General features: G+C 39.4%; 1 protein-coding gene across 4 annotated transcripts in view; it reads right to left on the bottom strand.

The window, feature by feature from the left end:
- Window positions 1-14,038, bottom strand: part of CCDC25 (coiled-coil domain containing 25) — a 34,174-nt gene extending 20,136 nt beyond the window's left edge. Inside the window, exons 1-4 of one of the 4 annotated variants that reach the window (XR_004316483.1) lie at window positions 13,889-14,038; window positions 9,077-9,124; window positions 5,417-5,456; window positions 2,020-2,071 (exon numbers count right to left, since the gene is read on the bottom strand). Coding sequence is in view for 1 of the 4 variants with exons in the window: in XM_006194006.3 (XP_006194068.1) it covers window positions 2,020-2,071; window positions 5,417-5,456; window positions 9,077-9,124; window positions 13,889-13,916 (168 nt within the window). In the remaining 3 variants the exon portion in view is untranslated. Of the gene's footprint in view, window positions 1-2,019; window positions 2,072-5,416; window positions 5,457-8,411; window positions 8,560-9,076; window positions 9,125-13,888 lie in introns of those variants that run through there. The other 3 variants (XM_006194006.3, XM_032471194.1, XM_032471195.1) reach the window with 3 other exon arrangements.

Here is a 14,038-nt window from a genome sequence, read left to right as displayed (position 1 = left end):
CACTGAAAGGGCCTGGGGGGAAAAGGCACTTACAAGTAACTTTGAAAAACAGTGTTTCAAATGGAAACTGTAAGGCAAAACCCTAAAATAATTGCACATAAACACTGTACTTTAGCTGATAAAGTTGTTTCCTATGGGGATACAGATTAACAAATCTGAAACTACTTCCACATACACTGGATTCAAATAAGTAAACAATGGTGGATGGTGGGAAGCCAGGCTTCCCACTGTCTGAGGAGGAAGTAATAGATAAGCAAGGAAGGAAGGTGAGAAAGGCCCCTGTGGTAACGGAGTCTTCAGAGACATCAGTAGGTAGCTTCATGTAGACATAGAAACCCTTATTCACATGAATTGCTAACACACCTTATGTACATACGCATATTTTCCAGCTCTGTCAGGTGAGAGGGCCTAGAAGCAATGACACTCTAGTAGCGATGAGCACATTCAGAGTCCAGATCTTGATTTCTAAATACCATTTCCCAATAAAAAGAACCAAGGTTCCTTGGAGAGATGGGGCAGGGAAAACACAAGATAAGCCTGCAGCGTCTTGCAGTGTCAGAAAGTGACACATGCTCAAAACCAAAATGACAGGAGTATGTCAGAGGAACACAGGAGCCGAGGTGAGAGAGTCAAAGCAGGGACAAGTTTAGTAACAAAATAACATAGTACTGGATTCTAACCCAAAGTATTAAAAAAAAAAAAAAAAAGGAGTCTGTACTGATATAAGCAAATGACTGAATTAAATACATGGGGGAGAAGAGATAACTCTTCCCTACAGAAGAATTTCAAACAATATATGCAGACACCCCCCATTCCAGGATGTGTAGCTTAATTCCATCCTCTCCCCCTTGAGTATGAACTGGACTTAGTGACCTGCTTCCAAATAATACAGTGTGGAAGTGGGGAAAAAAGCAACTCTCTAGTGGAAAAACCTGGCAAACACTACCCTGGCCAGGAGATCAAGGTTAACGCCATCGTGGTAAGTCCTGTTAATGCACGTACCCCTGACATGATGGGATAAGAGCACCTCACCTCTGTGCTGTTTCTCCCCCAAACCCGTAACCCATCTAGTCATGAGAAAAACATCAGATAAACCCCCATTGAGTGACATCCTATAAAAACCTGACCAGTACTTCTCATACCGTCAAGGTCATGACAAACAGGGAAACAGTGAGAAACTGTCACAGACCAGAGACTAGGCAGACATGACAACTAAAATGCAATGTGCGACCTTGGACCAGATCCTGGAACAGAAAAAGGACATTAATGGAAAAATCAGAGAAATCAAAATAGAGTCCAGAGGTTAGTTAACAGTGATGCACCAATGTTGGTTTCTTAGTTCTGACAAATCTACCATGGCAATGTGAGACGTTAACAACAGTGCAAACTGGACGGGGGGGGATACAGGAACTCACACTATCTCTGCAGCTTTTCTGTAAATCTTAAATCATTCCAAAATAAACATTTAAAAAAAGCAATACACGTTATAATTATCTATACCTTATGATTCAACTATATAAAATATATGAATGTAGAGACAGGTTGGAAAAATAGTGGTTTTATGTTACTAGGGAACATTAAATCTTCTTCCTTTACTAAGATAATGCTGTTTTAAATTTCCCAGAGAAGCCCCTGACAACTAGGAGCATCTGCCCTTGGTGAGACAGGAGAGTCACATGAGTCTGAGAAAAAGGAACCACAACATGATCTCCCCAGGAGAAGACTGAAATGTCAACTGAAATGAGAGGGAGAGAAAGCAGAGGCGACACATAGCACACTTCAGCTGGCAGGATAAGACAGTGCTTCTGGCAGGAAGTATGTACTGTGTCCCCTTCCAAGCCTCAAAAATCACCAAAATTTCTGGCTGATTTTCTGGGTTGGGGGAAGACACCTCTTCATTTGCTAATTTTTAGACTTTTGTACATACTTAATACTTTAAAGCAGCTTACTTACAAAAAAAGGATAGAGGACAAGATATGATGAAGAAAAAGTCATGAATCCATGTTTAAATCCAGTTACCTTATGTAATCGAAGGTATACATGAGCCGAAGAGAGTTTGTCCACATGAAACCTACGAAGAATGAAAACCACTTTTAGCAAGACGTACACGATAACCAGCTCCTCAGGCCACGTGCATTAAAGCATTCCAATCCGAAATGTGGACTCGGTGCCTACCACGCACTAAGCCCAACGCGGAGCATAAGACACAGTCACCGCAGCCACAGGGCTCGCTATCAAACGGGAGCGGTGAGAGAAACGTGGGAAGTGCCGCGGCTGCGTGAGACTCAGTGCCAAGATGAGCACGAGAGACAGTACGTGTTAAGTGCCCTGGGAAGGGTGAGTTCTCAAATGAGGAAGAGCCATCGGTGACCAAAGGCTTCACTGATGAGCTGAGATTTGGTGGGTCCCAGGCTGAAGCACAGGACTTAGAGCAAATACTAGGAAAGGAACTTTAGGTGAGAAGAGAAGGGAATGAGAGAAGTCATCGAGACTCCAGTGTCGTAAGCCTGGGAGACTCGCTGGATCACTGACAGAAACCCCTTACAGCTGCAGAGGGTGCCAGCTTAGAAAAATGATGGCAGGTTTGGTTCGGGACAACACGAATTTCCAGCGAAGGCAAAACAATCCAAAGAGAATGTCAATCAGAGTTGGGAGAGTCAAGTGAAGACTGAAGACAGTAAGCAGACCACAGCACAAATCAACAATTTATCCAGACTTACGTCCAACAGTGGCACTAATATACTTCTCCTGGGAGAGCAGGGTGATTGCCGGTTACAACACTGTCCTAAATTCAGAATGCCCTCCCACCCCAATGTCCCTTATTTATCTTACATTAAGGCTCTATCAGTCACCAATTAAAATTAATGATTTCACCAAGTCCAACATTTTGGGATATTAAGTTTTTCATATTTACAATTCACCAAATGAAGCTGACTTCTCTTTCCAACACCCAGAGATGCCTCCAGAATGCTAACAGACAATGGTCACACACCACCAGCACCTTGTGACTCTGTTAACTTTAGTCATCTCTTCCTTAGTCCTTACCTTTCCAGACTGAGGAGTGTTCAGTAAAACCCTAAGGAGGCATCATGACATCCTATTATATATTTCTCTAGACATTTTCTTAGCATTACTGGATTTTTTACAACTGAAAATGGCTACATCCTCACACCTCGTCCAAGAGGTAGGCAGTGTGATTCTATATAAAGATTAAGATTATTCTGTTTCCAATGTCCTCTTTAAGGTTAAGCATCTTGCTAGTCACTTTGGATGTAGAAAAATGTTAGTTTTGGCATCTATGATGACTCTCGGTTTTATTCTTAACCATTACTGATAGCCAGAAATGAATATAGCATCTTAATTTGATTAATTTTTTCCTATTGGTTAATTTAGTCATTTGCATTCTCCTGTAAGTGTTTCTAACTGATGATCATCTTCGCTTGCCATTTTCCACCTTTTTTTTTTTGAAATCTAGAAATTGTATCTCATCACCCTCTTTCAGCATCTTAGGAAAATATACCCCATTAGTAAGCAAGCCCAACTAGAAAATTTCTCCCATTCCAATTTGTTTTAAGACAGTTCTCTATTTACAACAACTCTTTCCTGTGTATCCATAATAGCTCAACTGTATTCTGATTTTTCTTAAAAGTCTCTGATGTGGAATTTTGTGAAAAGAAATACACAAATAGCTCAATATCTATCTACTGGGTTCATACACACGTAGTCAAAGTACTAAAACACACACAGGAATATCACTGCTGATCTTCTCACAGGAACCACTAGAGAGGGCAGGGGGAACACATGGACTTATGGGGCTTTGACTGAAATGTAAAACAAACAAACAAACAAAAAAGCCAGCTCTGTAAATAAACTATCTTGAGCAAGTTTCCTTAAAAACCTTTTAGAACCTCCGCAAATGCTGCCTCAGAGGTTAAATTCGGCCAATTAGTTCCCTAGTTCCTTCTCTTGTTACCTTCCTCTCCCTGCTTAATCACTATCACCCTTTACTGAAGGCAGAGACCAGAAACGTCAATAAATGAGCATACATGACCTAAGTGTGCGGAGGTGCAGGGAACCCAAAGCTGGTGGTTTAACTGCTTCAGGTAGGGTCTCTGGAAATACTACTTATCAGGGAGTTTGGAGGCAGTAAATGCACACTCTTGCTATTTCCCTTTTTTTTTTTTTTAAGATGAATTTAGTTCTGTTCTCATTTAACCCTAGAAAAATCCTTTGCTTAAAAGCACCTCAGGAGGCTTTCTGGTGTAAACTCAGATGCTGACATTCACAGAGGTTAAGTTCCAGAGTCGACGTCAGAGTGGCTCAGGCTGAAAATCTGCCCTGGAATGTGGATCAAGTGATCCACACGTCCGACCAGGAACGTTTCCAGGATTGACAGTTTATGAACCGGAACAGGTCTTGAAATTGCGGGCTATTCCAGCTCACATCAAACCTAGAATAGCTTCTGAAAGTAAAGGTCAGTCACTTCTGACAACAGGTATTAAATCTCAAGACCATTAAAGTGTCAAAGTCGGCGTCCAGGCACCTGCACACACCAAGTTGGTAAACAGCATTCTGAGACACGGTAAACCTCAATGCAATGGAAAACCCAAGGCATAACACATGAAGTGTAGGTTGGAAATTGGAACTTTCTCTTCCACTTACTTAATTTTCTTTTTTTCAAACGTCAGATAAAAGGCTGTGGTAAATTGACTTTCATGGTGCATCTGAACAGGTAACCTCTTCTGTGCAGGTGTTTCTGCCCCTGACAGCAGGTAACTACAGGAACAATCATTCTTAGCTCCTGTGGCACATCTGGAGATCTCTGAGCTTCGACTGGGTTTGGTGAGCAGCAAAATAAAATTATTTTGGAAGGACGCTAAGAAAGCATGTATTGTTATTTTTAAAATTTCCATGAGTTATTTTAGAAAGAGGGAGTAGGGGCTAGACCAAGCAAGGGTTAAAGTCTTTGTCGGGAAGACAAAGGGAATTCAGTCTGTATTTTTTTTAAAGCTGGACCTGGTTGGACGCTCCATCTGTTCCATCTACGTGGAAGCTTGGGTCTATTTTCTCCACTGCTTCTGGTGAAGCCCTCATGCACCCGCTCGAGAGGGGCGGTCTGAGTGTGTAAGTGCCGGGGTTTCAGGAACTTACTGTGAGGAGACACACAGGAGGTAAAAGGCAGCCTATGCTCCCGAGGCCTTTGCGGTCAGGCCCCAGATTTAACCCTAAGACCTCATGCTCAGTTTCCGCGGTAATTATAAATGAAGGGGGCTGACAGTCAGCTATTTACCACTGAACATTCATAAACAAAACACAAAGCATGAGTTCTAGTTTTAATCATAGGAGTCAGGTGGTTGGCCAAGTCTAGGAAAGTAAATAATGATCCAGAGAAAGCAGAACCAAAATTGTTACTTACCAAATATCCTCAGGCCAGCCATACTTTATCAGATCTTCATCTGCAGAGAGAGAGAAAACAAAGGAAAAAAGAAAAATGAAGGTCTTAAGAGATACAAACCACTACGTTTAAAATTAATAAGCCACAAGGATATATTGTACAGCACAGAGAAACACAGCCATTATTTTGTAATAACTTTAAATGGAGCACAGTCTAAAAAGTACTGAATTACTATGTTGAACACCCAAAGCTAATAATACTTTAAATCAACTATACTTTGATAAAATTTTAAAAAAAATTTTTAAAAAGGTTAAATGAAATATGCCAGAGTTTATCATACATTGGAAAGGGGAAAAATACTAATCCTTTCCACAAAACTTTTTCTTTCCCTTAATGGAGAAAAAGGTTTTGATGCTTGAAAACACAGGGGAAAAAATGTAAAAAATAGTTTTACAATTGGATAATTATAATTTTAATAATACTCGTAGTCTAAAATTCAAAGATATTTCTATTTGAAGATAAAACTAACACTCACAAATCAGAGCAGCTAAGAAGATGCATTAGAAAATTGATTCACTGTAATAATACTAGGCATTAAAATGGTTTTGCTAGAACTTTAAAGCCAGTGGATTGTATTTTACTTCTTTAAAAAAAAAACTTCTCAATTATAAAATTGTAGAAAATTAGGTTATACAAACACCAGAAGTATACAAAAGAAAGTGAAATCCACCTAAAATTGTTACATATGAAAACAAGAATAAAATAGAAAAAAAACAGGCAAACGTTAAAGTAACTGTCCCTAGGGGTGGAACATGGGTATTGGAAAGGATGAGGTAGGGAACTGTTTTTCACTACAAGCTTTTTGTTATTATTTGAATTTTTAGGCTATATATTTGTTAGATGAAAATAAAGTAAAAATTTAAAAAGTTCTTTGGAAACAATGACTACTTGATTCTACCACATGGATAAACTTTTCTATTGTTCACATTTGGATTGCTTTAATTAATGCTTCAGTAAATATTTTTTAGACAAATATGTCCACATTCCTAATTATTTAAGGTATATTTCAAAAAGGTGAAGTATTCATTCAAAATGTACACATATTTAAAGGCTAATAACACATATCACTATAGAAAGGCTATCTCAATGTATACCTCTAATAGCCATATTAAATTAGTAACTAATTGTGTTTAATACAGAAGCATTTTTAAAGGATTAAACACAAAGTTAAAATGTGTAAGGTAAACACAATGATTCATATATGACGATTTAAAATGGGCTCAAGAAAATATAATCTACCTAACCTGAATGAGGTATTTATTTTCCAGACAAGGAAAAGGGTACCAGAGTGTCCTCTTGGGTGAGGGTGCTCAAAGCAACTGCAGACACCCCGAGTTTTCCAAAGGGTTTCCTACTAGCTTCAGTGAGAAGCTGAGTAAACAGCCAACAGGTCATCAGAAAAAGGGAAATATAAAAACCTCTTTTCCTCATTCAGGCAATGTTTGGCTCCCTGATGACACCTGCTGGCTAATAAAAGGAACACACCTGAAAGCTTTTTTGTGAAAGTAAATCATCCAACTTAAAATTCACTTATGTTCCATCCAGCTTTTAGTCTGAAGTCATCAAGGCTGTTAGAAATGAATGTGATGTGCCAGGAGCACTAGAGAACAGGGTACCTTAAAAATGTAATACTGTTCTTACAAAGCAGACTAGGAGAGTTGAAGAGTCCAAGAGTTCCTGGGGAAAAGTGTTCTATACACAGATTTTTTTCTACACATATTTTAATGACAGCAAAACACCACTCCAGTGGGCTCCAGACAGAATCGAAATTTAAATCTGTAGACATAAACTAGATCTGTACCTGCAGATATAAATTCCTACAACAGTGGTTTAAGGGATTCCATGATCTAGCCCATCCTCACCCAGTTTTCCACAAAGCCTTCTCCACTCTCCTAACCACATGTACTCTCTCTCACCACTACATCTACAGCATTTGTTATTAATATTACTTTTTTTGCCCATAATTTTTTTATACTTTATTTTTTAGAGCAGTTTTGGTTCACAGCAAAATTGGCCCCTATTTGTTTTCGTGTTCCTCCACCCGAATGAATACTGTGAAAGCACAGAATCAGTCTTCCTCTTCGGACACTCACAGAGGCTGGCACGCGGGCTCACACAGACAAGCCCCAGCAAATAGCAAACTAAACCGGAAGGAAAAGGAGACACAGTGGGAATGTCACTGGCACAGCTGTCTTAGTCAGGACCACTGGCAGCCCAACCGTGTGAACCAGCACCAAGGCAGCCCTTCACTGTAAAAATACACAGAGCCCCCTCCCCAGAGCTGCACAGGGCCAAACTCACACCGTCTCTGCCTTCGATGATTCTCAGGGACCTACGTCTTGGACTTACAGCCTTCGTGTGGTAGAGGGGAAAGCAGATTTGGTCGGGTTTGGATCCATACCTACTGTAGATACCGATGGCTCCTGTAACTGTGCCTTAATTGTTCAGTGTAACACAGAGAAAGCATCCCCTCCTCAGCTAGTTCATCAGGAGGATGCTATGAGAAAAATCACCCATGACAACTTATGGGTGACTAGAAGAAATACCAAACTCAAGTATTAATATGCTTCAGACTGCGTCTCCATCTAGTCACACCCAGAGTCAATGTCATAAATCATTATATGGAAAAACTGTTTAAAAATGAGTTATTTTATGGTGTTTCTGTTTTTTTCTCTCGGCTAGGATGTAACAATCTTGCTTATACTGATTCTGCTTTATGGCTACCAGTTTCACAGCAAGGTTCTAAACTGTTATATGGATCTGATTTATAACTGCATAATTATACAACTATTATATAGATCACATCATACTTATCATGTTTTATACATTTTATGTATTATATATTATATGTACATATATGCTAACTATATATATACTTAGTATATGTAACTATATACATATGACATGTTTTTATATGACTGTATACATAGGTACATATAAGTTATACATAACTTACCACTGTTTTTGACATCTTTTAACTTGGGGCCTTATTTATTTTGTTAATAGCAAATGTCTCACACTGAAGAATGCTCCACTTGCCTCTTTTAGAGAATCAAGTTTAAACTGTCAGTTACAAACTGCACCTAGAACAAACACTGACGGTTCTAGAATAGGAAAAAACAAAGTAACACCTGGGGGTTAAAGAAAGGTGACTGCAGTGAATGAGGCAGCTCTCAGACTACTGAAGGCAGAGCCACCCAGCCATGGAGTGTTCCCAGGGCAGGAAGGAGGCAGCTTTGGGGACCTCCAGAGATAGATATAAATACAAATATTATAATATAATAAGATAATAAAATGTACAGAAAATGATCTTTCCAAAGTCCAAGGCACAGATTATTTTTATTTGATGAAAACTAGCACAGGTTAACCTCTGACTCACATCACCCTAAATCAAATGATACCACAAAACTCTTTGTAAGTTTCTAATCAGCAACAGGTGGTCCAATTAGTTCAAATACTTAACAGAACTAAATTCTAGGAAAGTTAATCAACTGGAATTCCTTATAACTGGTTAGTTAGTAGGAGTTAATTGAAAATTCATGTCCAACAAACCATGGGGAGAAAAGGCAATTAACACTTACCCGCTGGAAATTTCAAAATCAAATGCTTTTGAAAACTTACTTTCATATTTATCTTTTCCCATGTAAATAGTGTAGGCAGCTGAGTTAACTAGGACAAAACAAAAATGAGACATAGTTAGGTAACTTCATCACCAATGAAACTGTTTCACGGGAAAAACAAATGACAAATGCTTAGATTAGGGGTTGGCAAAACATGGCCCACAGGTCAAATCCAGCACTGCTTTTTGGACAGCCCTGGAGCTAAGAATGATTTTTATACATTCAAAAGATTGAAAGAAGCAAAAAGAAGAAGCTAGAGAGACTGTATGTGGCTTACAAAGTTTAAAATGTTTATTATCTGGTCCAAACAGAAAAAGTTTCCCAATTCTTATTAAAAATGGCTACTTTCCTACTTTCTCAAGGATACAGTTCAGTGCAATTCCAGTTCAGTCCTATACTTCTGCCTTCTACAAAATAGCTTAAAAAAGACTATACTTCAATAATATATATATATGTATAAATAGCTTTAAAAAAAAACAAGCCAAAACCTTCACCTCAACCATTTAAAAATAGGTTCCTATACTTAGGCAAGTTTTATTTTTCATAATTTTATTTAGCCAATATTCGTTATGCTCCAGGTGTGCTGCATATTATAATAAGCTCCCTGCCACATTCAGGGTAAACACAGCTCTCAAACTTCTAATCAGTAATTCTGAGCCCTATTACACATTAGTATCACCTAATTATGCCCCAGCTCCTCCTAAGACTAACCAAATCCAAATCTCTGAGGACTGGCGTTTTTTTTAAAAGATCTCTTTTAGTGATTTTAATGTGAAGTCAGCCACATTAGTTAGGAACCACCACCCTAAATCAAACCAAATATTCTGGGTATGACTCACCTTAGGGAAGACATTTGCTTTACTGAGCTAGTGTGTTTCAACGTGGGCCTCCTCCATCTGGAGCCAAACAGATAGGTTTCCTAAGTTGAAACTCTAATTGGGTACTGGGTTTCCAAGCTGATCTACCAAAACCTGTCAGACCCCACTTGGATCTCGACTCCTGAATTAACAGTTCCTGGGCCTCTGTCTACAAAGCCCAGCAGACGGGTGCAAGGCTGGGCTGGGCAGTCTGCGGCTGTCGCTCCAGAGCATGGACTTACTGTGTGAGTGGAGCTCCGAAGGCCAGGAAGCAGCACTGTTTCATGTACAGACCCTTAAATTCGGGACTGCCTGTACTTTCAGTAATGAGACGCTCCTTAAATGATCAGCCACACTTGTCTCTCTTGGGGACGGAAAAGTCTCAATACCTTCAGCTAGCAGTTATGATGACACAGTCCATAATTACTTGGAAGTGGCCGAGAGAGAGGACTTGAAAGCAGAGGATGTTTGCGTTGACAAGTTGACAGAAATACTTGCCTATAATTGAGCATCTTATTAGCTTGATAAGCCCTTTGCATAGCATATAACAAATGCCAGGAGTGCAGGAATACAACCAAAAAAGTTTCAAACTCTCTCTGCATACTTAGGCCATTATTATATTTGTATGCCCTTTTGATCCTATAATGTCACCACTACAAGTATATATCCTATTAATTAATACACCATCAGGCAATGGTTTTTTTTAGAACCTAAACACTCATGAATTAAGACTGGCTAAACACACTATAGAACATCAATAAACAAAATACCATGAACCCATTAAAAAGGGTAGGTGAAGAAATTAAGCAGCAGAACAGTATTTTTGTGTACCTATATACAGTAAGGTTCAATTTGTAAAAAATAAGTAATTGTGTATAAACACATTTATATATGTAATTTAAATATTTGCACCTGTTTTCTTTAAAGTGTGGGTGGATATACATTTAACTGTTAACAATAGTTATCTTGTCTACTTGCTTACAAAATGTATAGATGATGTTTGTAATCAGAACAAAGGTAATTTTTTAAATGATTAAAATAAAGCTGTTTCTGCAGGCCGAGCTATCTAAATTACCACCAAGAGGATGACAGATGATGGTGTGGATGGCTGATCTATAAAATGAGGTGATTAAGAACAAAACTGCTACAAGCCCAAGCTGAGGGGCGTTCTATAAAATAATTCAACTGACAATGTCAGGAGAGACAAAGACTGAGCAACTGCTCCAGATAAGAAGACGCCAAAGGGTAATGAATGACAACAGAATGCAACAGTGATTTGTAATTTTCCTTTGTTCTAAATTCATTATTAGGACACCGATGAAATGGAATAAAAGCTGCTGATTAGATAACAGTATCGCTGCAATGACAATTTCTTAACTTTGATAATGAAGAGTATCTTTTTGCAAGAGAATATCCTTGATTTTAGGAAAAACACCCTGAAGTATTTAAAGGTAAAATTCAACTTACTAACAATGTTTCAGGGGAAAAAAAAATCTTTGTGTGAGTGTGCAGAGAGAGAGGGAGGTAGAGAAAGACAAAGGGGTGAAAGGAGATGGGTTTGTATGGTAAAATGTTAGAATCTGCGGAGTCTGAGAGGAGGTTATAAAGGCAATCATTTTCTATTCTTATAACTTTTCTGAAACGCTGAAATTATGTCAAAATGGAAAATTAAAAATAAAAAGGAGCATGATTGCTAAGAAGTTTGAATTAAGCTCCTATCCACGTTAAAAGGATAAAGGAAAAGTAAATTGAATTATTCTGGTACTTTTGTTATTCTCACCCAAATAATAAAAGGTTGATTAGCATGGGAATTCGTCATCTCGATGCAGGTGTAACCACCAACCCACCTTCAGAGGCGCTGTGATGATTTCATAATTTACATAACAATCTATCTTAAGACAGATACTATTAAAAGGTCCTAAAAGTACAAGTGAACTTAATGAGCCATGTGCTGATATATTGTGGGCCTGTAAATCAGATGGTCTTGAATTTCACACTAGAAATACAGCAAGGCTAATGTCTCATTATTCCATTGTGAGAGCATGAAACAAGAATTGAATAGATTTTAGCCAGAGATCCTAATTTGAAAAGGAAAGGCAACTGAGATTTCTATTGAGATTTTCTTTCCATTAAAAAAAAAAAAAAGATTTTAGGCAGTAAACCATTAGCTGGTTGAAAAGCTTGGCTATCTATATGAGGTCATTTCCTGAAGAGTCTTTATGTTCAAGTTGTTTGCTATATTGGAACATGTAAAGTTTTACCACCATCTTAGTGGAAAAGTTGTAATTTTTTCCATTAACTTTTCAGTTTTAAAAGCTGCACAAGTGCAGATTTAATTAGATTTAGAGGCCAAATATTTTTTCGACAGGAAGCAATTCTGATATTATATAATGGAAGCCAATGAGAAAAATATGATCCACAAATCCGCTGAAGCACTCTGTTCTATTAAGGGCACCTGTCTGTGTATGACTGGTGCTCAAAGAATTTAGAATTGCTTTAAGGAGAATAAAGCAGCCAGCATAAAAAACATTTAGTACCTATATGCCCTGCCTGTATTTTTTATTCCATTGTTGGACTTGTATAGATAACTACGCTCTTGGGGACTCTCATGAGTGGAGATACTACAAAGAGATGCTCAAGCTATCTTATGACAGAGGGAGCAGGGAAGAGAGGGGATGAAAATGCTATTAGGGGCCTATAATGATTTTTCAGGCTAGTCTGAACTTTGTTTCTAGTAATTTTAATAATGTGGGTAAGACAAACTAAACCTACAGAGGCAGAAGAATAGCTTATGACACACTGTGGAAGCCTAAACTATTAAGAAAAATAAGAGGATGTGACAATGATGGACTAGGAAGGATGGGAGTCTATGAGTTACAACTTCCCTAGGTTTCGATGTTCTCATGTCTAAAGAGAAAGTACCACCCTATTCAAACTCACACAAACATCATAGAGCTAGTTTCACTTAAATCTGGCCTTTAACAAGTAGGAAGAGAGTAGCAACAGAACAGTGTACTAGAAGTAAAAAAAAAAAAAAAATTATTTATTCAACAAGTATTTATTGAGTAACTATTATGAGCCAGGCACTATGCTAGAGAAACAAGATAAGGGGCTTACACTCTAGCTCAAGCATAAAGCATTTAATACCATGATAACTGCAATGTCAAAGGTATACACGGGTGTTAAGGGGGTCCCAAAAGAGGTATATCTAAGCAATCTCAGGGTAGGAACAAGGCAGGAAAAGTATTTGGAAAAGATAGGCGAGAGCTGTCCTAAGACAAAGTAGCTAACTGTGTGTTGATTCTAGGCAAATGGGAACAACATAAGCAGAGAAATGAAGACAAAGCATTTCCTGGGAACTAAACACATCCTTTCCTTGCCTGTCAAAGACAAATCAGAAACATTATGCCACTTTTCAAGATCCGGGACATCAACTTTGTCCAATGAGTGGCTGTATTGCCATTCCGGGGTCTTCTTACTGCTTTTTGTAGCATCCAGGCCCTACAACCCTTTTCTAGAAGGGTAATGCGCTATTCCTGTAAGGCAGAGTTGTTGGCAGGGGTCTCTTTCTCAAAGTGGGCAATTACCAGGGCACAGCCAGACTAAAGGTTATGGGGGTGGATGGGAGAGGGAAGAGTTGGGATGGGGGTGTGGAAAAGTCCACAAACTCTGCCCAATTCCAGATAGCGACAGGAGGTCTTTCCGATTGAAGGACAAGAATAACTCCCCGAAGCAAAGACAGTAGGAGGAGATGCTCCCTCTACGCCCCCCAGGCCCTGACCAGGAGGCACACGGGGAGGATGGGGCCGGACACGGCGAGGGGACCGTGAGGGCGGAGGAAGAGTCACCCAATGCCGAGGAGGCACTTAAGGACCAGGCTCCGTGGCGGTCTAGGGGTCCCAACTTCGGAGCCCCGTGGTCGAGCAGAAACCCGAGAAGTGGCGGCGCCCACTCACCGCTGCTGCTGGTGAAGTAGAACACCATGATCTCGGCAGCGGCGCGGCCACTCCAGGGCCGAGAAACAGCACTTAACTCTGGAAGCTCTGGATACCGGAAGCGCGGAGGCCGTCTGTGCCCCGGAACTCCTCCGAGAACTTCCGGCGGAC

This window comes from Camelus ferus, chromosome 31, assembly GCF_009834535.1.
Source record: "Camelus ferus isolate YT-003-E chromosome 31, BCGSAC_Cfer_1.0, whole genome shotgun sequence".
Classification (NCBI taxonomy): domain Eukaryota; kingdom Metazoa; phylum Chordata; class Mammalia; order Artiodactyla; family Camelidae; genus Camelus; species Camelus ferus.
Note: the sequence above shows the minus strand (reverse complement) of the source record. Positions and strands in the feature narration are given on the sequence as shown.